We start from the raw sequence: 25,689 nt of genomic DNA on the forward strand, positions 1-25,689 counted from the left end.
TGCTGCCATTGCCCATTTACCCCAAATTTTGCCACACTGACCTAACAGATATGTTCATTGTATGTCCCACAATGATTTCGGCAATTATTTCATGCAGTCTTGCTAGTCTTTCAGCACTGACAACTCTATACAAATGCCGCAGCTTTCAGTCATTAAGTAAAGGCCGTTGGTCACTGTGTTGTCTGTGGTGAGAGGTAAGGCCAGAAATTTGGTATTCTTGGCACACTCTTGACACTGTGGATCTCAGAATATTGAATTTACTGACAATTTCTGAAATGGAATGTCCCATACATCTAGTGTCAATTACCATCCTGTGTTCAGAGTCTCTTACTGTACATTTTGCAACCATGATCATGTCAGAAACCTTTTCACATGAATCATCTAAATACAAGTGAGAGCTTGCCAGTGCAATTCCCTTTTTTACCTTGTTTGCGTGATACCACTACCATTTATAGAAGTGTATGTTGCTATCGCATGACATTTGTCACCGCAGTGTTTGATATAATCTTTTGAAAAAATGCTTTTAAACAATACCTCGGAAAGAGAATTTAATGAGTAATGTAAAAATAGGGTACAATAAGGGGTTTGAACAATTGAGCATATCAAAATTACGTGCTGCCTTTCATACACTGGCACATATTTAGCTCAATGTGGTGTGTTATGTTGAATGAGATACTGAGGAAGTCAGCAAACCATCTTCGGCATTTTCTTTCTTGCACAGAAAGGTTACAAAAGTGAATAGGGTCACCTCAGACAAACTGGAATTTCCATTTTGTGGTAGGTTCCTTGTAGAAGCAGACATTACGCTAAAGATGGTGGCAGTATTCCACGGGGTAAACTGGCAGCCAGAGTGGTTAATTGTATCTGTAAACACATAATTAGTTATGAGGTTGCCAATGACTCTACAGTTCAAGATAATGTACATGTACCACCTTACTCTGAGCCCAGCCTCTTTTTTTCACATCTGTGTCTCACCGTCAATAGATCAACTGTGGCAAACACCATTGCTTTTATGGAGGAAGAAAATTTTAAGTACTGAAGATTGGCACACTGTAATATTCATGGATGACATGTGTTGGTGAATAAAATGATATAGAGAAACTGAAGAATCCAGTAGATGGATAAAATACAGTTTTAAACATGATGATTTTAGGAACTAAAACAGTGATGGCTGTTTTAAGTAAACTATTTTGTTAAAAAAACAGCTCAAACAATAATTGCTTGTAATCACCTATTGGCTTCATTAAAACCATCATGAGATTGCTTTGCACTGAAAAAAGGAAAGTGTTGGCAGATGAACAAAACCAAATTTAAAATTACTTTTTCAAAACATTGACTTTAAAAGAAATATGAAAATGCATGATGTATAAAAGAGCATTACATTGTTAACTGTCTGCCACCATTGCTGAGTGATCAGTTTGTCTGATTGCCAATTGGAGGACCTGGTTTCAATTCCCTTTACTGCCAGCAATTTTTTCTTGGTTGAGGGCTTAGAATAGGGTGCACTCAATCTCCTCTGCATGTAATCAATGAATTAGTTTTAGACTGTGGTCCAGCAAAGTTGCACCTGCATCTAAAGATAATTCTAGAGGTGTCTATCACTTGCTAAGGTGACATGAGACAACTGCTGATACAGTAGAAGCCACAGTTACTAATAGCTATTGTGGCTGGGAAGACGTGCCCACTTTGGATAACTGGATGGTAATTGAATACTGTAGTTTAAAGGTGCAGTCATTAAGAATTAATATATGCAGTTTAATATATAATTTGCTGTTTGGTTTTGCTCATTTGGCCCATATTTTTGTTGTAATAAAATCCTCCAAGGACACGTCTCAGCAGATGAACAGGAACTGAAATTTGGTATGTTCTAACAACAGTCCAGGATAATGAATTAATGAACACATTGTAACAAAATATTAGTTTAGGTGCATTGCAATGAAACACTATATAACATATGCCAGAACTGCATATACAGCTTTATGCTGGCTACAGGAGGCTGAAGAGAAAAGCTGACATGCAACAGTTAAGAAGAGGTTCCTTGATGAACATTGAGACTACTGATTATGTTTACTAAGGACAGTATCAATCATAACTGAAAAATGTAAAACGTTCTGATGATTCAGTGCTTTCTCCAGTAAATAAAGATTCAGTATGAGAATACTGGTCATAAGGAGTCTGTTTTGGCCTGAAATATAATGAAGAATAGTTGTGCAATGACAGTGTGGGGCTGATTGTAATTCCTTGAAGTTGTAATGCTTCACAGGATGAACTGTTGCCTTGGTACTGCATAATATGCTCATATAATGAGTAATGCTACTATCCCATCTGTGTGGCAACTGCACATTGTTGTGGCCTCTCTCTGGGCTCAATGGCTTAGTGTGTATAAGTGCTGATATGGATGCAGTTATATTGTGTATGCCACGTGGTTTCATAAGAGATGAAATGAGGAGGTTATCTGCAGAACTGGTGAAGAACAGGCTATGTGGAAAACACTAACTAAAAGAAGGGACAGTGTGACAGGTTATGTATGAAGATATCAGGAAATAACTCCAATGATTTTAGAGGAAGCTATAGAGGGCAAAAATTATAGTGGAAGGGTGAGATTGGAATAGGTAATTGAGGACATTAGGTGTGACCTGAAGAGACTGGCTCAGGAGAGGGAATCATGGCAAGCATCATCAAAACATTCAGAGAACTGATAAGGGAGGAGGGGAGAGCTATTATATCTGTGGACACTATATTGATACTTCTAACACCCTGGGATCCTTTGACATACTTTTTCAATCAATTTTAATCCCTCCACCCCCCCCCCCCCCCCCCCAACACCACTTAGAACTAGTTGAAAGTCTACCTGTTTTCTGTAGTTGCATCAGTGAAATTGCATGACTCAGTGTGCAATGTATCAGCTACCAAAGCAACTTCTCCACTGCTGCAATGAATGACAGTGGCAGTGTTAACATGATCAGTGTTATTTTGTCACAAAGAAGCAATGTTCCAGAACATAATTGTTTTAATTAATTTTATAAATATCTCTATTTTGCCTGTTTTCTTCACTGTTAACAAAAAATTCCTGAGGAAACATAATTGCATGAGATGTCCATATATAGCATAAATTTAGTGGGACTAATGATAAAGAAGTGCAAAAAATAAAATAGTAAGTGAAAAAGTATTACACAAGATACTGTACCTGAAGTCCTGGCTATTAGGAACATCTTCTTCTACAACTAAATAGGAAAAGAGTGGAAAATAGTATGGAAAGAGGTAAAAATTTCAAGTTGCTCATTATAAGACATTAAATGGGAAATATACAGTATTTATTTCCGTTTTGTTTATTTATTACTCAGTCAGTCTTCGACTGTTCTTGACTTGTTGGCCTGTTTTCTGTTCCAGAATGTTAGTTTGGGTTTTTATGATTCTCTTTTGTCTTTGCTGTAACAGTCATTGCACTTTATTTGTGAGGCACATACTGAGAGAAGCATTTGAGGCATAGGTGCTGTTTGTTATCGATATACATAGTTTATTATTAGATCATCTGAAATTTTAACATGATTTTGTAAATGCATCCAGCTTTTCTATAATTTAATTTGCTGTCTTGTTTTTAAATCTTGTTTCCAAATTATACACAGAAATCTTCTATTTTATTGTCTGTGTAAATTGTTTCAGAAATTACAAAGACATCACATCGCAAAAGTTTTTACCCCAGTTGAAGAATTCCAAAAGTATAACCCAGAGACAGGGCAACTTCAATCCAGGTAACTATTGTATATAGCTCAACACCTTTGAAGTTTTTGAGGAAATTATTATTGTGTAGCAGTGTTGTAGAAGTATTCCTTTATATTTAGTTTTATGCTGCATGAGAAAGAGCTAGTATTGGTATTGATAACATTTCAAATGATGAGAGAGAAATGTCTCATCCATAGCAACTGACAAATTACAGCTGTTCTGATTCTGTATACATGATTGACTGCGTAACAATCAACTAAAATTCCTCAGGGAAGAGCCTTCTACTGAAAATTGAAGGTGCCTGTGATACTAAAAAATTAAGAAAGTGTGTGGAAACCATTACTGAGAATGATGTGTAAAAGTTTTTTGCATTTTAGTATTTTGCTAGAGTGACCTCACCACATCATTACAGAGATTAGCAAATCTAATTGAAGAAAGCATCTTCAAGACTGAAGAGTTTGCAATCTACCTGCTCTAATGAAAACAATTCACAGATAAAGTTATAGATTAATCACATATCAGCGAGTATGGTGGTGATGTGGAGAGAGGCCCCATTCTTCCATTATTCTGGAGAAGCACAGTAGTGTTACTCCTGGCATGGCTTTATGGTGTGGAGAGGTATGACTTCTAGTGGCAGCTGGTAGTGATTGAGGGAACTGTGACAACACAACAGTAGGACACAGACCTCCTGCATCCTTGTGTGTTTCCTCTCAGCTGACAGTATTGTGGTGCAGATTGCAAGAGGATGATGCTCATCCACATGTGACACATGTCTCTGTGAACTGCCTGTGTGATTTTGAGCAATGTCCATGCCCAGAAAGATCCACAGATCTGTCCCTGATAGAACCTGAGTTGGACCAGCTCCGATGTCAACTCTATCACAGTACCAGTATCCAGGATATGAAGGACCAGTTACAGTAGTTGTGCACCAACTTACCTCAGGAGAGGATACAACACAGGGTGACAATTCTGCTGGAAAGCCTGAAATTTTTAGGGAATTACATTTTACCTGGAAAAAACAGGAAATTTCAGCTAATTTCTGGATTTTCATAAAATCTCAGGGAATACTGTATATTTAACCTGGCACTGAAATTTAATTTTATTGAGTTTTATAAATCACAAATTTTATAAGACTTAATATTTCAAAGTGTGTTAATTGTATGATAATATTACCACACAATTATCGATGTTTAAAAACTGTGGTTAAACAACCTTTTATGGGTAGTATATCTCATCTGAGAGGAAAGAAACATCATTATTGTTTTTGTATCCCTTCCTGCCCCCCAGCTCACCATTAATTTATCAGGAGCTTCTTGACATCATCTTCCTCCTCACACCTGGAATTCTCAGGGATTCTGTAACAGCTTTATGACACCCACTGTAACCAAATCAGTCCATGCATCCTGGCCAGATACAATGAAACATCATACTGAAAAGAGGGCTCACTCTGTCAAGTTCTCTGAAAATTTGACGTAATTTTGTAATAAGTGACATAATATCACATACCCTCTCAACCCATAAAGTTTCATTTTGTTTCCTCCTTCCCTTCTGGTGCTTCACTTTTTTATGTAGGGCAGTGTACATCTGAGGGAGAGCTAGAGGAAACTGTACATACATCTGTGTGTCAACAACTGTGAATACACCTTAGTTGCCAGATCCAACCAAAATGCCTTGTGGCTTCAAAATTGATAGCTGTGAATTGGTGAACAATAAATACAGCTGAATGAATGAAGAAATAGAAAGAATCAGAAAATAACATCCAGTACTAGCATGATCACTGCACTCTGCATCAAAGAAATTTCTCATTTCAGACTGTGCACAACTACAGTCAAATTCACAACTTCCTTCTCAGATTGTACTACGAGGCTAGTGTGAAAAGTTCTCAGGGTGGAATGGAAAAAAGACTTACCTCAGTGAAACTTTTTTATTTTTCAGTGTAGTCTCCTGGTGCACTAATGCACTTCATCCAGTGATATTCCAATGCCTTGATCGCATCTTCAAAATTAGATTTCCCCAGGCCTGCAAAATACCTGTCAACTTCAGCTGTCAATTCTTCATTTAAAATGAATCTTCATCCATGAAGAAGAACTTTGAGTTTGAGGAAGAGATGCAAGTCTGATGCAGCCAATCCAGGCAAATTAAGTAGTTGTGGCAACAATTTGTATCTTAGTTCATGTATTTTTTCATGGCAGTTACACTTCTGTGTAGCCATGACTTTCTTCCTTGCTAAATCTGCCCTTTTTTCATGTGTCTGTTTCTGTAGTTGGTTCAGGAGGCTAGAATAGTATTGTGCCACAACAGTTTGACTAGTGAGAAGATAATTTATCAGCAGAACCAATTTTCCATTCCAGAAAACTGACACCATCCAAGATGACTGACTGGCACAGAAAACATTGTTCGTTGCTCTGACAATGAGTCGAACACTGGACAGACATTTCCATTTTGATGCATTTCTGATCCTGCGTTAAGAATTGTGGCACCCATCCAGAGATCATTCTATAATCTCTGACTCCACTGTTAAAATGTGATATGGGCATTCAGACGGCATCCATCAGCTTCAGGAATTTCTTGTAATTTCAGTTGGCAATTCTTCATGACCATTTTAACCACTTTTGCAATAATTTCTGGGTAGTGTCACGTCTTAGGCGACCACTATGCAGATCACCATCTAACTTGTACTGAGTAAATTTAAACTCATTTGTTCACTTTGCAACAGTTGAATTTGAAGGAAAAGCAGAGTCCCTTGCTTTCATACTACTATTTATGAAGTACATAATCACTGCTCAAATCTCAGTTTCTTTCATCATCACAAATCACTACACAGGAACAACAGAGAGATGTCTGCACCACAGGTCTTTCCTCAGAGCACTGACACATCAGATGCTTACTCAAGAAGAATGACCTTTTATTATATGGGAACCTCATTTCAATAGTGCTAATAGCTGATGGTGATTCTGCATACTTTTAAAAGTGCCCTTGTATTTTGGTAAATGTTTCACAGATACAAGCATTTATCTCCTCTTCCAGAGTTTCCAACTGACACTTTTTTATGTTGCTTTACCACTACTTTTTAATTACTGTTGCACCTGTTTCCTGCATTCTGTTCAGATGTATTCAGTAATCCTCCCAAGTCAGCAAAGTGTTCACAAGATCACTTTAATTTCTTTATTGTTTTGACAGTATTCTCTTCCTAGCTGGGTGGGCATATTTTTAATTTCAATCTACTTCAGTCCAAGTTGGCATGTCTTTTCTTGTTTGCAATCATATTCTTAATTTTTGCCTTTGATCACATCCTTTTTATACATGTTTACTGAATTAGATGTGATTTTTGCTGTGATAAAAGGAAAAGTTATATTGAATTGTAATTGTTCCTCATTTTTATTTTTCCAGTATCTTTAATGAATTCAGGTAATTATCCTACCTTTCATCTTTGAGCTTATTTGATAATATGAGGTACATTATAAGATATGTTGTCATTATTGCTTATGTCTGAATTGAATACACAACAGTTTTTGCTCATATCACCACTTAAATTTGAAATGGAACCGAAGCAGTGTCCACTTCAGTGCTTTAATTTGCTGTGAGGATGGTAAATGAGGTGCAGCAGATTGTGTAAGTGATCTTAATCTACAATGAGAAATAGAAACAGCCACCCAGTAGAAACATGTGTTAAGGAAATGGGAAACAGAATGGGGAAGAAGGAAGTTGAGGACAAAGATAAATTTAAAAAAAGATAGATAGATAGATACATACAAGGACAAAGAAAGATGTATGAATGAAAGAATACACAGCCATAAATAAATGTATATGGATATGGAAAATAAGAAAAGGCGGAGCTCAGTGGCAGTGAAAGAAGGAGGATATATGAATATTTAAAATTATGAGTTAAATACTGAAGACAGAATTGATAAATGGGACCAGGAAAAAACATGAGCCTTAATGAGCATCAGAAGACAATTTTGTGGGAGAAAGCATATGATGATTTTTCAAACACTGATGCTGAACTGTGGCATAGCATGTCATATGACATGATATTTTCTGTATTTTGTCTGTTATGCTGAATGCAGAACTGGCAGACTGAAACTTGTAGCTGTGCCATTAATTGTATCTGGGCAGTAAGAGCATTGCCTGGAAATACATGAATTTGGGTTTGAGTCCTGCAACAGTTTTTTTTAATTTCCCAAAACATTTCAGTTTGTCAAACACTCCACTTCAGAGCATAAAATTCATTCTAGGAACAACTCTTAGGCTGTGACTAAGTCATCTTCTGCCATACCTTTTGTGTCAAGGATTAATTCAGCAGGATGTGGAATGTAGGAGCAAACTACCAGCAGACTGGAACTTTGAGCCAGGCTTATACCATTGTATAGCGGAGTCAGTTAACTGCTTCTATTCCATTGATGAATTTCTCCTTAAAAATGGTAGCCAGAACAAAGTGTAGTTGCATAAGAAGGACTAAAAAGAATGCTAACACTAATCATGTATATATATCCTACAAATTGACTCATTCCACATCATTTTGATAAAAGAATCATTCAGATGATCTATGTAACATGTACCTGATGACTAGCAGACTAGGCTATTCATTTATGTGACAGCATGTTTGAACATTTGTAGTGGGAAACTGCCAGAGATACCTGTAACATCAGCATGCAAATTTATATTACAGAAAATGCGACAAATCAAATTAACTTTTGTGACTCTTCTTTTATACACTCTTGATTCAAAAATGTATGGTATTACTAATGAAAGTAGCCTGATTCTAGAAGACTTCAGAATTATTTCAGTTTTCAGTAAGAAATGCCAGCCCTTCTCCCTGCTTCATTCTGTGGGGAGAAGGGTAGGAGGGAAGTGGGAGGTGGGGGAGAAAGAGAGAGAGAGAGAGAGAGAGAGAGAGAGAGAGAGAGAGAGTAGGGGGAGGAAAGGAGGAATGTTCGGGGAATTGAAGCTGTAGAAATAGATTTGAAGCTATGAAGATGGAATACCTGTAACATAAGATTCTGTACAGAATTTGCAACTGAGTTAGCCACTCCCTTAGCCAGTACTGATTCCTAAAACAAAAGACTGTTCTCTGTGTTTGGAAGAAATATAGGCCACAGTGGTCTACAAGCAGGGGAGCAAAAGGTGATCTACAAAATTACCATCGCAATGTCCTTGACATCCATTTGTTGTGGAATCATAGAAGATATTCTGAGATGAAACATAATGAGATTTCTAAAACAGAGCAACCTCCTCCATGCCAACCAACATGGCTTCCAAAAAAAATTGCTTGTGTGAAACCCAACTCACACTTTTCTCACATACTGTATCCATGGATCAAGGCAGTCACGTAGATGCAGTATTTATTGACTTCCAAAAACCATTGCTTATTTAAAAAAGTACAATCATGTGGTGTACCAAAAGAAATTTGTATCTGGAATGGGCTCTGAGAGAAGCAATGAAGATTATGATGCCAATACTACTTGGCAAATTTTTGCAACAGTGATTTATTTTTAAAATTATACTGGGTTTCAGTGTTATATCTGGTATCATGACTGAACTTTTTTGACTTGTTTTCATAGAGATTCAATTTTTTACTAATAAAATTCATGGGAGAGAATACGTATTGGGGAGCAAGTGTAAGTATTTCAACTGCCTCAACAGTCTGTAGCAAAGCATTGCTTACTCTACATGTGATTATTATTATGGTTTTCTTGAACAATGAGTAAGCAGTTTTCCCAGAAAAGATTCCATATGACATTATATAGTGAAAACATTGTATTTTTCCTTTTGTGCCACAAGCAAAACAGAATGCTATGAAATAAATGACAGAAATATGCACTTCATCATCCAAGAGATGACACAGTGTTTCATTATCCTCACAAATACATTTCATTATTTTCTCCCACTATAGCTACAGCACAATAATGCTTGCACCTTCTTGGACAATATGTGAGTTTCTGTTTCTCTTTACAAGTCAGAACAGTATTCTGCAGGCTAGGAGCTGCCTGATACCAAAAGAAATGTTTTTGTGTGCTTGACTCATTATATGAGCTTGTGCCAACAATGTCCTTCAGCTGACGTGTGGTGCCATCCTGTACTGAACCTCTCTCACTGAACCAACAAAAACATGTTTATTCTATGTGTTCTTAAGTGTTCATGGCCGAAGGTAATCCATATTATACTTAACAGGAAATCCATCATTATTTTAAGAGGTAGCAAGAGCTGAAATGATGTAGGCCTGTATCACAACTACAATATTTGAAAAAATAAATAGAACTAAAATTTTGTCAACAGATACCCTAACAGTGCTTTCTTGTGCACAGTCAAACAAATAAGGACTGTCATGAACAGTCATTAAACCATGTAACACACATGTGTGTGAATAACTAACTGAATTATTATCTTTAACTCTTGAAACAAATATGTAAATCTTTCAGTCATAGAAAATATTTGAGTATATTACTTTTTGTATAAGTAGTATGTGAACAATATAAATTAATGTATCATATTTTGTAATATAGAATCTCCTGTACCACATACAAGTTGGAGAACATTCCATAAGTTCAAATAAGATATAAGGGGCACAAGCTGTGTGGAGTCAGATGCTCTAAAAACGTGGACAAACATGTTTGTGTACTGGCATTTTAGCAGGAGCAAAACAGATATTTCCAGACATACTCGAGTCAGTATCTTTAAAGCCTTACTCCAGCTAGCACCTACAGCTTGCCAGTTCCATAAGTTACAACCATCTGGTGTGGGCATAATCATCTGAAATAGAATATTTGTGGAGGGCATTTGAATAAACCATGGGCGGACACACTAATGGATCAGACCGCTTTGTGAAATTACTTGCTCGGTTTCTTAGGTAATGAAAGACTTTTGGTAGTTATAAGAAACAGGTTTGTAGTTAATAAGGTGTATTTCACTATGTACCATTTTAACCATGCATTTCCCACCAAACAAAGTAAGTACAAAGGCATTTTGGTGAGAATGGAAGTATGTTTTTGACCTTATATGATGTGTGCTGTCAGGTTTGGTTTACAGTCCTATTCAGTAGACAATAATCATAGCACTTGAGTGACAGCAGTAACTAATTATATATCAAGGCCAACCCCTGTGTTCTGTTCTGTCCTGTTTAGAACACTGATCAATTCTTAGAATGCATCATTGCAAAAAATACTAGCTTTTAAACAGATTACTGGTTCTCTATCACTGTTAAAATTTCCTTAAAGTTAATAACACAGTAATGTTAAAACATAATTGTATCTTTTTATGCTTCTATTAATAATAATATTTTGTTTCCCATGTATCTAACACTCTCTAGAGGATTGTCTTTCATCCATGATACCAGTTACATCTATATGTAAGTAAAAAAATAATTGTAAAAGAAATGTGTTGGCATAAAAATGAGCCTTTCTAGACAGCTTCCAGCATGTTTTAAATAGCATTCAAAATATTAACTCTTCCACATATAGTGTCAGTTGCAGTAGAAGTCTGTGTGTACGTAAAAGTTGATGGCGCAGAAACAAAAACAGGTGTTGGTGTTAGAGTCTCTAGACATTTTTCAGCATGTTAGACTGTTGTAACAGAACATTAGCAATTGTACATAGATTTTCAGTTTCAGTCACCTTCTGAGTGACATGTAAATTATTAAAAATGTATTGAGATGTTTGACGATGGCTTTCTGGCCAGTTCTCTGCATGTTAGATCGTAGTCACTATATTAAATGTTATACATAGATTTTTAGTTGCAAGAGATAACTCTAAGTAAAGAATAAGAACAGCCATTAGACATACAACTTTATGCATGTTATATTACTTATGTAAAAAAATCAGCTGTGTGTGATGATCTTTTAATTTCCAGTAGACATAGCATTTGAGAAACTGAGTGTACTGTACAAAGTTATTGCTAATTCAGTTGTTGGCACCAGAATAAAAGAACCAAAACAATTTAATGTCAGTGTTTTAATTTCAAAAGTTTAATATTTTTGGTTCTTCACCTTGAAATAATTTATTACAAACTCAAACAGTGTTAGTGGCAATTTATTTCCTGTGCTGTTATCTGTTTCTTTATAGCAGATAATTTTTTTGTAGCCAGCATGTCTTAGACGTTTCAAGCTAAGTAATGCTTGCTCACATGTTACTGCTATTTTAATTATCCTTTTAAAAGACAAGAACAATATCTAAAATTATTCACAGGGAGTGGTCAGTAATGCAGTTATCATTTCTTATGATATTAGCCTAAAGAATATGAATATTTTAAAATTAAAAATTTCTTGTGTAAAGTGTAATCAGTCAACTATATTATTTAGTGAACATTTATATCTTTTTAATGACTCTGTGATTTATTATGATATAATGTACAGCTGTCCTCAACTTAAAAGGTCAGTTGAAACACTGCATGGTTTTACAGGGCAAAGCTCACTGAACATGGTATGCTATTACCTTTTTCCAACACTGGAAATGACTGACACAACTGGTTATAGGGAACCTAAAACTTAATTTCACCCCAAACCACAAAACCACATCTATGATACAACTGTACTTTATCCTTAATTTTTCACTGGGAATCTGTTGACGTATTTTAGAAATACAATGATTTTGGAAACAAAGTAAAATTTTTATTTACAAAACTTTAAAACAACTTGATAGTGACTTCTCAAAGATACTTCCGGTTTTCAAACAATGGAAAATCCAGGGTGGCCATATAGTGGGATGCTGAGTCGCAGATAGGCACAACAAAAAGACAAATAAATAAAGTTCTCAGCCATTAAGACCTTCGTCAACAGTGGATGTTGATACATAAAAAAAAGAAAAAAAACACACACACATGCAACTCACACACATGACTGCAGTCTCAGACAACTGAAACCACACTTTCAGTTGCCTGAGACTGCAGTCCTGTGTGGGAGTAGCGTTTTCACACACACGTGCACGTACCGCGTCTATTGTTGATGAAGACCTTAATGGCCGAAAGCCTCATTTATTTGTGGCAGTCTTTTTGTTGTGCCTACCTGCGACTGAGCATCTCCGCTATACTGTGAGTAGCAACTTTTCTTTACATAATATCAATACTTCTGATTTTGTTCTTTGCCATTTTTGTTTTTGTTTCATCACCTATTTTCTGTTATTCCTCTTGAGTTATGTTAAACATAAAGTGCACTTGTGAGATAAGTTTATTTATTATCATTTCCATTACTTGTGCTACATGTTAGCATCTTCTGCACCTATGACCTTGACCTGCTTCACCAAACTACAAGTATTTATGTTGATCCTGTTTTATGCAACTTCACATAGTAAATTGGAAAAAAAACCTCTTTCAATAACCAGTTAAATCAATTCCTCACTGATTTAAAAAACAAAAAAAACATGTAATTGTTGCATATGTGAAATAAAACCACATATTACCTATATTTCACCTGTAATCATTCTGACACCATAGTCAGAAACATTAGGCATAACATACAAGAAGCACTAGAACTTCTCAATGTATCATACTAAGACAGTCCTACTGTCACAGCATTTAATGAATGAAACATGGCTGTTTCAGCTAATTCAGACATTTAAGCAGACCTGCATTCTGAATGGTGTGGATGTTAGGAAAGTTCTTTATTGCCAGTGATCTCTTTTGTGTCAATCTTTCTATGTTTCAGAAATAATACAGAGGCAGCAAGAATGTTACAATAGATTTATTGGGTGGGCAAAAAATCTATTGAACCTTCCTGCTGCCTCTGTATTATTTTTTGTACTGTATTTTTTGGAGTAAAAAATCTATTGTAGCCTTCCTGCTGCCTTAAAACCATGGCCATATCTACTTGGTTTGAAACTTCCCACTCCTATTGTTGATACATTCTTCCTCAATTTTACTGTTATGTGCTACACAGAAAATATAACATTGAATGTTAATTTATTTTCAGTTTTCAACATTTTTCCTCAGTTCATATGAATGTTACTAATCCATTTTGTTGCTGAGACTTCTACGTGTTAATCTTTTCCATTCCTTTCATTTCTTTGTGAGGTAATGGAGGAAAATAATGTATAAATTAGATTTTTTAAGAAAATAAAGTACCAGTAGACGTAATTTTTTGAAATCTTGGTAGCAGATGAATTCACAACATGTGTCTATTCATCATTATAGCTATACAGTACAAAGATTGTATCCAAACAGTTTCTCAGTTTTAGAATAGGTTCATAATTTGAGTTTTATGAGTAAAATATGTTAAAAATCCATTTTACCATTCTTGCACTCTGCAAGAAGACAGACAGACAGAGAGGGTGGGAGGGGGGGTGGGGGTGTCAGGATATTGTGATTCAATTTGATTGGCTTTATTTATAGCGCCAGAGCTCTCTGTGCATGATGCATCTTTGATTGGTGTCAAGTGAGTAGTGGTGTAACAGGCAGATATGAAAGCTATTGGTTTAAGTTAATATGAACTTGTTCTTGGCCTATATTAGATGTGACATGATCAATATAAGATGACATGCTTGTAAGTTACATAATTCAGGATGATGGACCAGGTATCACTCAGTCTCTGAGTTGTTGCTGTAGAGGACACATGGATATACGTGATTTCATACAGGACTGTCTTTGCAGTGCTCGTGACCAGGATCAAGCAAAGAATGCTGAAGATGTTCTCTTTGACATGTTCAAGAGTGAAGAAAATGACCTGCTTCCAATTGGAAAATTCCTTGCTGTAAGTACTGAAAACTTGGCATATTCTTCACCCATATTGTTTTACATCTCTTAAAGAAGGCTTTTAGTGTTTATTTTTCACAGACAAAAATGAAAGAAAAATGCCGCCACTTTTGTGACTCTTAAATATAAGTTTGTGTGTTGGTTTTTGCCAAAAATAATGATATAGTGCATGGTGGGATACTATATGTTAGCAAGAATACGTTATTCTTATTGAAAATAAATTTAACTACACTATTTAACTTTTTATGGTTTACTCACATGTAAAGCACGCTAAATGTGTTTAACTTCACCATCTTAAATTTAATTATACACACAAGACTATTCTTTTTCTCAGTTGAAACCACTGCTGATATTGGTTGTGGACTAGACATGAAAGTACAAGATATAATAAAAGACATGTTTCAATTTCAGTTTGATGATACTGGAAAAGTTCTACTATTTCTCATTGTACGACGAATAATACACATCTGTGGAATTAAAATATTTTGACTTGATTACCACAGACTTCAGATAGCAACACTACACCTTTAGATGAATCTTTCACCTATTATTGCAATGTACTCTGATATGAATAAACCGTGATGACATATACAAACTATCTGCTACATGAGGATTTGAACATAGGTTCTTGTCTTTTCCAATGTGATTCAATTGTTGGCATGAGCTGCTTTAATATGGGTAATAAACAAATAATGTAGACTTTAATATTGTTATCCATTTTCAGTAAATTGTATTGAATGCTACTGAGTAATAACAAAAAATAGTCCTGTACCAATTTAGCACCTAATTCTGCAACTATTTCTTTTCTAAAGTTCAAGTACACCCAGTTAATAGTTTGAACTGAGCTGCTGTTTGTGTAGGTAATTTCATCTGCAGCAGAGCAGTACCCCTAGCTGCCACTATTACCCAGTACGATTACTGTGTGCATTGGCAGTTAATTGTCTGGTAACAGACATATCATTATCAGATATCTACTCAAAGCAGCAAAAATAATTAACAGATGCTGAATAAACATCAGTTGTAGGAAACTTGACTGACCTACAACTTTTTTTAAGAAATGGGGTACAAGTAAATAAGACTCAAATGAATCGGCAATTGCGAATAAGGACTACTGTCAGCTGCCAATGAAAATTTGTGCCAGACCAGGACTCAAACCTGATTTTCTGTGGGTGGTCGCCTTTCGATTTGGCTATCCATGCATGACTCATGGCCAGACCCAAACTTCCATATGTTGTCAGCCATGCGTCGACGACCTGAACTCGTACATCCATTATATTTTATTCCCATACAGGTCAGACATTGTACTTTAAAGTTGCTTGCCCAGTATTGGCAGATAAATATGATATTGCAGTGCTTGTGTTATTCTGATTACAGTGCATGTATGCCAAAAGGATCTTTGCATCGTAACCAGAATAACACAGGCATCATAATATCATATTTATCTGCCAATACTGAGCAAGTGACATTCAACTCCAATGTCTGACCTGTATGGGAAGATAGGTAATGGATGTACAAGTTCAGGTTGTAGACGCATGGTTGACGATATATGAAAGTTTGGGTCCAGCCATGAGTTGTTCATAGATAGCCAAATGGCAAGGCGACTGCTTGTGCTAAGAAGGAAATCAAGGTTCAAGTCCTGGTCCAGCAAACATTTTCATTGTTGTCATTCCATTCTACAACTGACAGTAGTCCTTATTCACAAATTCATTTGATGTATTTCATAATGGCTGTGGTCACTGCAATGCCTGTTCATTTGGACATGCATTCATCATAATCAGAATACACAGCATGCATGCATGTCCAAAGAAATTTTGCATTGTAAGCAGAATACATAGCCACTGCAATATCGTATAAATAAGATAGAAGTAAGTGAGAGGTACAATAGTGTTATACGTGGTGGAGGGGGAAAATCACACAAACTGTAAGTAAATAACATTATTGCTTCTGAGATTCAGCTCTGTTTTGTTAACTTAACTCGGTCCCAGTTGTGGTTTGGTATATAAAGACTTATTTTTTCTCTCATATGTTAGTATCATCATATATGTGACATACTATGGTTTTAATTTTTATGTTTACTGTCAATAAATTTTGCTCACATCACTGAAATCTGGTAATGAATAATATACGCCTTTTTAAAAATAAGATTGTGCATTGCAAATGACACCATTCATTAACAGGTTTGAAAAAGACACCATTTTCTTCTATATATGTGTGTTAATAATCCATACTTAAAGCTGCAGCACCTTGCAAAAAAAAAAAAAACTTTTAAATTTAATTAAGTTTTTTTATGTCTGGATGGATAATAGGATAAAACAGAATGAATATGTTGATAATATAACATAGAAACTTAAAGATAGCTGTACATAGAGGACTTTCTCAACCCTTTCTCAATCTCTCATTGTGTTCAAGAGTGTAACCAGGATTGGACTTGAGTTAAGGGTTGGCGAATAATGGAACAGTTTTGAGATTTCACAATGAATGGTTCTAGGAACACTTGCTGATAGCTGGTAATCTTTACCTATTTCGCCTTTTTGCAAAATGAAATTGAATTGATACATTTGCCTATGTTGTGGAGCAGGATTTGTGTTCAGTTTGTGAATATCACGATTGTGTTGATCTATATATGAAAATGCTAGCCTATTTTGTATACCTCCATGCCCTGTTCCCATGCAGGATGATTTTCTGTGCTAATCCAGTTACGACCAGTAAAAATATTTATTCAGCAATTCTCCCAGCGCTTAGTGCAGGTACTCGGGGTAATGGAACACACCCATGTGCTGACATTGACAGAGGACAAATGTAAACATAAGTAGAATGCACACCCATCATTCCATCAACCATCGTCAGTTGAAGAGTTGTGTGAGTAGAACGTACACCAACTAAGAGAAGGTAGAAATGCTACTCATCTATGGGGAATGTAAGTTGGCAGAACAGTAACTGCAACACTGTTTTCTTATGTATGAGTACATTTAGAACAGTAGTTTAGTCCTTTTAAATACTGTTGTGTAGATTAGGCATACAGTAAAGGCTGTCATTCCTACAAACTGCATCAACAAAATGTTTCTTTTATTGTTGTTGTTGAAGGCAAGCGAAGTGTTATGCAGGCAGTGGAACTGTACAGAGAGTGATATCCTGACAAGAACCCACCTTCCTGATAGATGTTTTCTCGTGTTGTTGTGATGCTTCAGGAAATGGGAAGTTTCAACCCACAGCAACGCAGTCGTCGTAGCACTCGCACAAACGAAGCTGCCAAAGTTACTGTTCTCACTTCCATTGCTATGAATCCACATGTGAGCACACAAGAGCTTGAACACAAGATTGGCATTCTTAAAACCAGTGTACATCATATTCTTACACATCACCAGTTCCATCCTTACCATGTACATCTACATCAAGAATTGCATTGGAATGGTTTCCAGAATCATCTACAGTTCTCTCAGTTGGCACAGCAGCGAATCCTCTCCAACCCAAACTTCTTCTCCAATGTTCTATTTACTGATGAATGTTCTTTCTCAAACAAAGGACAGGTAAATACAAGGACAACCCACGATGGCTTAGACAGGTGGAACATCAGCGTCAGTGGAGAGTTAACATCTGGTGTGGGATGCTTGGTACTACAATTGTTGGCCCTTATTTCATCAATGGTAGTCTAAACAGCACAGTGTATGTCAACTTCCTCAGACAAATTCTTCCTCCTCTTCTGTATGAAGTGCCGCTAAGAACCAGAATGCTTATGTGGTACTAACACGATGGCTGTCCAACACATAATGCCTCGCGTGCACGTTGTGTTCTGAACTGAAGGTATCCTACCAGGTCTCCTGCTAGGTCTCCTGATTTAAATACTCTGGACTTTTTTCTTTGGGGATGCATTAAAGACGATGTCTATTGCGATATTCCAACAACTCCGGAGGACATGCAGGAACGTATCATGCTTGCTTGTAATTCTCTTCAGCAGGCAACACTGGAAGCAGTAAATAATTCTTTCATCCAATGAGTGCAGCAGTGTATTGGTGTCCTGTGTCACCACTTTCAGGCACCTTTGAATGCTCTACTCCTGGGAAATGGTGCAGGAGAGTCAAAGTCAATTTTTGTTATGATTTTACTTGGTTTTCATTTGTTTTCTGACAACTCCAGCAAATGGACGAGTTTGTGCTCCTTGGCTCCAAGTCAATGTTGTTTTATGTAATTAATAACATTGTGTTTCAGTGAATGGTAAACTGAGATACATTTTTGAATGTGTCTTTAGGAGAGGAAATGAATTCCAAATAACAAATACTGGGTTCCATTTAAAAAGATCATACTGCTGTTCATATCTTCTTAAAAGACAAAGCTACAATGAAGGCTGTCATGCTGATTGATGTCCCCCTGATGGCTAAAGAACATTTGCTTGAAACATTTTGTAATTTGCATCTGGAAAAACAGTTATTTAGGGCGGTCAAGATAAATGGGACGCCCTGTATATACACTTAACATCAGTATTAACCACTCCCTGTCCTATTCCATTCATATTCCATTCAAAAGATTATGTGATACCATTCATAACTTCAGGTCTTTAATCTTTTTCTTGCGATTCTTAAACAAAATAGTTACAATGGAGACAGTAGAATTATTGCACTGTCTAACTTGAATATTGTTTTTCTATTGTTTGTGCACCAAGGCATCATGAGAACAATGTCACCCTCCTTCCGATGATTCCCTAATAATTTACCTGAGTATTCATGTTGCATTTTGACATAGGCTCTGCTAATCAGTCATAATCCCAGTAGCATACATCTGAATTCTTTCATTATATATTGTGAGCCATACTTGTTAGATGCCAATTTTTGAAGCAGCATTCCACTATAGACCACACTAATTTCTCATCTACAGTTTCCTTAATACATGCGCTACACTTTACCAGTATCCTTCAATAAATGTAATTTTCCATTCAGTGTCCCCCACTACTGATTCCACTTGTTTATTCCATTTTGCATCATTTTGTAGTATTACCTCAAGGTTTTAGAACAATGTGATGAGCTCTTGAAGATTACAGCTTATGTTGTAATAAGATTATTTCTTTTTTGCGAGCATTGCCTCTCATTTATCCATCTTTCAAGAGAGCTGCCAAGCAGTAGACCAAGTGGAAATATCTTGTAAGTCAGTATGTATTTTTTTTTTATTATCTACTGACAAAAGCTGTCTGTAGACAACAATGAACAATCTAAGAATGCTACTCACCATATCTGATAATTTATTTTATGTATGTTGAGAACACTGGTGCTCTTATTACACTTTCATCGACACATCAGGTATTACTTTTGTTTCTGTTGAATATTTGTCCTCCAGTTTAGTTACCAGTCTACAATGTGGAATATCTTATAGAAATTGAAGAAGACTGAATCCAATTCTTCACCTGAATGCTACTGTATGTACGTGATGTCACGTGTGTAACAAATGAATTGTGTTTCACATAAGTAGTATTTCATGAAACCACTATGCTTCTTTGAAGGAAGCTACTTCTTGTGAGTAATTACATTATATTAGACTTTAGAATGACCTCTAGGACTCTGCAATGGGTGAATGTTATGAATATTGGTCTGCAATTCTGTGCATCCATTCCTTTATGTCTCTTATAAACAGAGGTTACAGACACTTTACCACTTTTGGGACTGTTTTCTTCACAAGAGATTTTTTTGGGAAAAATAAACTAATAAAGTATTTAATTCCTCAGTGTATACAATTTTCAATTTAAGGACCATCAAGTATGACTGAATTTTTAAAGTGTAATATATTATTTCAGACTTCTGTATGTTGTCTTGTGTTTCATCACCAATATAATGAAAGATAGATTGGATGAAAAGATTGAATGTATTCAACAACTCTACATGAGATATAAGTTCCTGGAACTTCCTGAAAGATATTTTGCCAATGAGTTTACACCTAACTCTTCTTAAAAATATATGTGTTGCTGTTAAGTCTTCTCTGTCAGTCTCGTGACGTTTTCTTTTGAATTGAGAGTGTTACGGTTTATTTCTGCAGCCTTCTCTGTGTGATACTGATATACAAAAGTAAGCATTGTCATATTTTATTACCTCACTTGATATATATAGTGCAATTTATTATTTATTTGAGCTTTGACCATAACTTGTCAGAATTGACCTAAATATTCCCATTTTGTCTTTTAAGTAGGGTACTACCAATTATCAAACACAAGTACTCTTCCAACCTTCCTCAAATAATCCTCATTAAGTGCTTTCTCCAAGGTGATTTTGTTGATTAGATATGTTTGCAGCTGTAAGATCTAAAATATTTGTCTCATAGGTAGGCTGTCTGAATAGTTGTTCTAGTTGCCCTTATTGCCAATGAAGTGTGTGTTGTGTTCCACCCAGTACTAGACAAATTAAAATGACCCTTACTACTACCATATATTTGAAGTCTTCCCACGGAATTGAAATTAGGCTGTTTAAAAATGAAACTATACTAACATGTCTGAATCTGCATTGAAAATCAAAACCTACCTTTCTATTTCCTATCATTACTAAAAATTCTGGAAGTCGAAGATCAACAATTTTATTCCTCTTTCTGATTTTTTTAAAACAATGGCATGTCAGCTATGTAAACTGTTTTAGACATCAGCAAAGTACAATAAATTATCCCAAAAACAGGCTAAGTGTTAGTTAGTTTTTTAATGTAATACATAAACACAGTTTATAGCTGCTTGGTTTTCCAATTATAGTTCTTGAACCATCTTGCATCCTCAAAAGTTCTCCTCTTGATGAAATCTGAAGAACATAGCAAATGTAGGAGTAAAACCCAAGATACTGTAGTTGGTGGTCATGTGTGCATGAGATGTGATTGCTTGTGTGTGTGTGTGTGTGTGTGTGTGTGTGTGTGTATGTGTGTGTGTGTGTGTGTGTGTGTAGGAGTAAATCAGGCAGTCTCTAACAATTGTAAGCAAATTGAAGATGGCTATTAGAAGTCATTAATATTGACTTTTCTTTGTTTTATCTTAATCATCGATTACATATTTATTTACAGTTGGAAACATCTAAATTTACGGGCGACATATGATGTAGTACATATAAATTTATTGGCAAAATGCAACATATGAGATAATAATAATAATTCCATGTGGCTTAACTGTCTGGTGCAAATCTTTCAATTGGACACCACTTCAGTGACTTGCATGTCCCTAACCTACAGTTTGATGTGGAATCTGAACCATGTCATTCCTGGTAAATCTTCACACCATTGAGAGGAGCTGGCTGGGTTAAAGGCTGACTAAAATGTTCTATGGCCTTACTGGGATTCAGTGCTTTGACTATTCAATTTCCAGGCACCTCTAGACCACAAGCCTCAACAATGCATGAGATGCAAGAGAGAAATACGCATGCCCAGAACTTCCCAGTAAGTTTCAGGGTAGCTTGCAAGAGACCATTCTTTATACAAAATGTTTGGGACAGAGGGCACTGGTCATGTGACTTGCAGTTTATTGTTGTCCAAAACCACAATTTTCTTTGTCCATACAGAAGCCCAATTTTGTAGTGCTCTCCTTGCATCTTTCTGCATGTGATCATAGCCTAGCCAGCATCTTCAACATAAGACAGGTTTCATTGTGTCCACTACAATTGGACCTGGTGGTAAAGCACATGCATGGAAACCAAGAGGTTGAAAGATCGAATTCTGGTTAAACCATGGAAAATTTTCAGTGTGCCTTTAATGTAACCTTCACTTCTAAATTATGCAAAGATTCACCAGGAACAAAGTGTGGTTCTGTTTCCATGTTAGAGTGTAGGTCCGTTTTCCACAGTAGGATTGCTGGGGGAGTTAGAGGCACACAACTTACCAAAGATACATCAAACTGAAAGACTGCATTGGTCCATTGAGCAATATGAAATTATTATTATTATTATTATTATTATTGTGTCCACTGGGTAGCTGTGGCACTGCTGTCAACCATCAATGGAAGTGCCGTTCCTTCTCCACACTGTGTAATATTGCCCACTCACATGATGTGGCAAGCTTCTTAAATGATTCCAAAATGCTGTTCTGGAAAATGAACCATTACTGAGGAGGAATGTGTCTACACAACAAAAGGGTACTGTTCATTTTTTACTCTAATTCTTTGCTTACTGTTAGCTGCTTCTCTTTGTACAAGGAGAAGTGGTTACACTCTTTGAGAGGTCATGTGGTTTTATTTGATTCCAAAATCAAGTTAAATGAACAACAGAATTAGCAGTGTGAGCAAAATACTGGCCCCTTCTTTTGATATTTTCTAATGTTGACTGGGAGTCTGCTGTATAGTTTAACACCAATATGGCTCACTGCCTTTGTGTTAGATCTTTTTGTTCTTTGCATTGCTGTGCTATTTTTGATGTTGTAACTATGAAAGTTTGCATTTTTCTGAAAATAAAACATTTTTGTGTGTGATCATTTCAACGCTAATAATTTACATATGTGTGCTAATATGTATATTAAGCTGTGTCTACAGTGGAACATTGCTCCTGGATGCTTAACATTTTGGTTACTCATTGTAGCCATTTTTCTGCTTCACTGCAACAATGATATATATTTACACATTTGATAAAAAAAATACTGACAGATGTTATTTTGTACAGTTTCACTTGAAAATCTGTCAACTTGTCACCTACTCTGAGTCACTTAAAAACGTTTGCAAAGAGTATGGCATCCATCCCATAAAAAAGTTCTGAGTCATGAGTCTATATTTAGTTATGCGGATCTGTTTTACTATGGAAGAAGCATTAATCTTACATTTAATGTGCTGGTACAGTAACATCTCCACTTATTCTGTAATATAAAACAACTTGCACTTATTGCTTGTTTTATTTAATTGTATCAATATAATAGAAGGAAACATTCCACGTGGGAAAAATTATATATAAAAACAAAGATGAGCTGACTTACCGAACGAAAGTGCTGGCAGGTCGATAGACACACAAACAAACACAAACATACACACAAAATTCAAGCTTTCGCACCAAACTGTTGCCTCATCAGGAAAGAGGGAAGGAGAGGGGAAGACGAAAGGAAGTGGGTTTTAAGGGAGAGGGTAAGGAGTCATTCCAATCCCGGGAGCGGAAAGACTTACCTTAGGGGGAAAAAGGACAGGTATACACTCGCACACACGCACATATCCATCCACACATACAGACACAAGCAGACTGAAATATGTCTGCTTGTGTCTGTATGTGTGGATGCGTGTGTGCGAGTGTATACCTGTCCTTTTTTCCCCCTAAGGTAAGTCTTTCCACTCCCGGGATTGGAATGACTCCTTACCCTCTCCCTTAAAACCCACTTCCTTTCGTCTTCCCCTCTCCTTCCCTCTTTCCTGATGAGGCAACAGTTTGTTGCGAAAGCTTGAATTTTGTGTGTATGTTTGTGTTTGTTTGTGTGTCTATCGACCTGCCAGCGCTTTCGTTCGGTAAGTCAGCTCATCTTTGTTTTTATATATAGTTTTATTTAATTGGATAGATAAAAGAATCTACTCACCAAGTGGTGGCAGAACACACACATAAAAGACTGTTGCGACTGACAAGCTTCAGTCTGACTGAATCAGTCTTTCCTTCTCATCCTGTATGGTAACCCTCCCTTGACCTGCAGTTCTGGATGTCTTTCCCAAAATTTACCTCTTTTCCTAGACCTGTCCTTCCTTTTCCTTCACTCTTCTTCGTTCTCCTTCAACCCTTCTGCCTGAAGAAGGAGCCACTGGCTCCAAAAGCTTGCCAATTACAACAGTTTTGTATGTGTGTGTTCTACCGCCGCTTGGTGAATAGAGTCTTTATCTATCCAATTAAATAATTTTATCAATAATTGATTGTTTTTATTGCTTGTTTTGTAAGAAAAACAATTATAAATGATTGTATGGTGAAAGACAGATATAATGATACACTGAGGTGACAAAAGTCATAGGATACCTCCTGATATGTCGGACCTCCTTTTGCCCAGCGTAATGCAGCAATTTGAAGTGTCATGGACTCAACCAGCCACTGGATCTCTCTTGCAGAAATATTGAGCTATGCTACCTCTGTATTGCAATATTGTTGGCAGCACGGGATTTTTGTGCACTGTTTCAAGGGATTCATGTTGGGCAATCTGGGAGGCCAAATTGTTCATTTGAATTGTCCAGAATGTTTTTCAAATCAACCGTGAACAATTGTGGCCCAGTAATATGGCTATGTCATCCATAAAAATTCCATGGTTTTTTTGGGAACATGGAGTCATGAATCATGTCAAAGTCCCAAATATAACTGAGGGTCTAGTCCATTCCATGTAAACACAGCCTACACCATTATGGAGCCACCGCCAGTTTGAACAGCGCTTTGTTGACAAGCTGGGTCTATGGCTCTGTGCCACACTCAAACCCTACTGCCATGCTCGAACCTCAGCATCAACTCTTACCAACTGAAATCAGGATTCATATGACTAGGCCACGGATTTCCAGTCATCTAGGATCCAACCAATATGGTCACAAACCCAGGAGAGGCACTGCAGGCAAAGTCGTGCTCTTAACAAAGGCTCTCATGATGGGTCATCTGCTGCCATAGCCCATTAATTCCAAATATTGCCACAATATTCTAACAGCTACATTCACCATACATCCCACATTGATTTGCGTGGTTATTTCTTGCCGTGTTGCTTGTCTGTTAGCACTGACAACTCTATGCAAATGCCACAGCTCTTGGTCTTTAAGTGAAGGCCATCGGCCACTGCATTGTTGTTGTGAGAGGTAATGCCTGAAATTTGGTGTTCTCAGCACACTCTTGATACTGTGGATCTCAGAATATTGAATTCTCTAACAATTTCAAAAATTGAATGTTCCATGCACCTAGCTCCAACTACCATTTAGCACCCAAAGAGTGTTAATTCCCACTGTGCAGCCATAATCATGTTGGAAACCTTTTCACATGAATCACCTGAGTACAAACAACAGCCCCAGCAAATCACTGTGTATGCGATATAGACACCATGTGTACGTGTTTATATCGTTATCCCATGAATTTTGTCACCTCAGTATAAAATACAAAGCAATAAACAAACAAATTAAAGAACTCTCAAACATTCATAAATTTGTAGGCACTGCGAAGTACAGGCCTGCGGAAGACTGATCCTCGACTATCAGAGCTTATGGATAACTTGAAACAAGTACACAGGAAATCAGGAATGGAAGGAGGATCACCAGAAACTTTAAAACTTGACAGAGAGACTTTTAGGAGGTATGAAATCATCAGATTTACAGTATTGTCGAAAACAGAAATTAAGGGAGATATATATGAATGAATGCGTTGTAGG

At 36.5% G+C, this 25,689-nt stretch overlaps 1 protein-coding gene across 4 annotated transcripts in view; it reads left to right on the forward strand.

Moving 5' to 3' along the window:
* Nucleotides 1-25,689, forward strand: part of LOC126475570 (glutaminase kidney isoform, mitochondrial) — a 125,491-nt gene that overhangs the window by 19,409 nt on the left and 80,393 nt on the right. For 2 of the 4 annotated variants that reach the window (XM_050103476.1, XM_050103479.1), the window contains exons 2-5: nt 3,664-3,752; nt 11,030-11,068; nt 14,299-14,398; nt 25,474-25,613. In XM_050103476.1, coding sequence (XP_049959433.1) covers nt 3,664-3,752; nt 11,030-11,068; nt 14,299-14,398; nt 25,474-25,613 — 368 coding nt within the window. The remainder of the gene's footprint in view (nt 1-3,663; nt 3,753-11,029; nt 11,069-14,298; nt 14,399-25,473; nt 25,614-25,689) is intronic. The other 2 variants (XM_050103478.1, XM_050103480.1) reach the window with 1 other exon arrangement.

The sequence above is a fragment of the Schistocerca serialis genome, chromosome 1 (assembly GCF_023864345.2).
Source record: "Schistocerca serialis cubense isolate TAMUIC-IGC-003099 chromosome 1, iqSchSeri2.2, whole genome shotgun sequence".
Classification (NCBI taxonomy): Eukaryota; Metazoa; Arthropoda; class Insecta; order Orthoptera; family Acrididae; genus Schistocerca; species Schistocerca serialis.